The 249-nt window shown below is 61.8% G+C and overlaps 1 protein-coding gene across 1 annotated transcript in view; it reads right to left on the bottom strand.

The window, feature by feature from the left end:
• The window catches only part of CBX8 (chromobox homolog 8), a 17669-nt gene continuing 17420 nt past the window's right edge, over positions 1-249 (bottom strand). The window contains exon 5 of the mRNA XM_010008667.1: positions 1-243. Within this exon, the coding sequence (XP_010006969.1) occupies positions 1-243 (243 nt within the window). The remainder of the gene's footprint in view (positions 244-249) is intronic.

Below are 249 nucleotides of genomic sequence, written 5' to 3'. Positions count from 1 at the left end.
TCATCGCTTCTCTTTAAAGAATCCTTGGTCCGTGCTGCTCTCCTTGATGGTGACGGTCAAAAAGTTAGAGGTCACATCAGTTACCACCACCTTCTCCAGGTTGTTGAGAGAGGGGCTCCAGGATTCCTCCTCGGGGTCCCCCAGGATCCTGGAGACAGGGATCCTGGCGATGAGGGAGGGCCGACCTGCCTGGCCCCCCACGCCGTCGCGGTACAGGCTGCCCACGGCGCCGGGGGCCACTGCACCGTG

Source organism: Chaetura pelagica, unplaced genomic scaffold (assembly GCF_000747805.2).
Source record: "Chaetura pelagica isolate M959 unplaced genomic scaffold, ChaPel_1.0 scaffold962, whole genome shotgun sequence".
Taxonomy (NCBI): Eukaryota; Metazoa; Chordata; class Aves; order Apodiformes; family Apodidae; genus Chaetura; species Chaetura pelagica.
The sequence above is the reverse complement of the archived record's forward strand: the minus strand, read 5'-3'. Positions and strand labels throughout refer to the sequence as shown.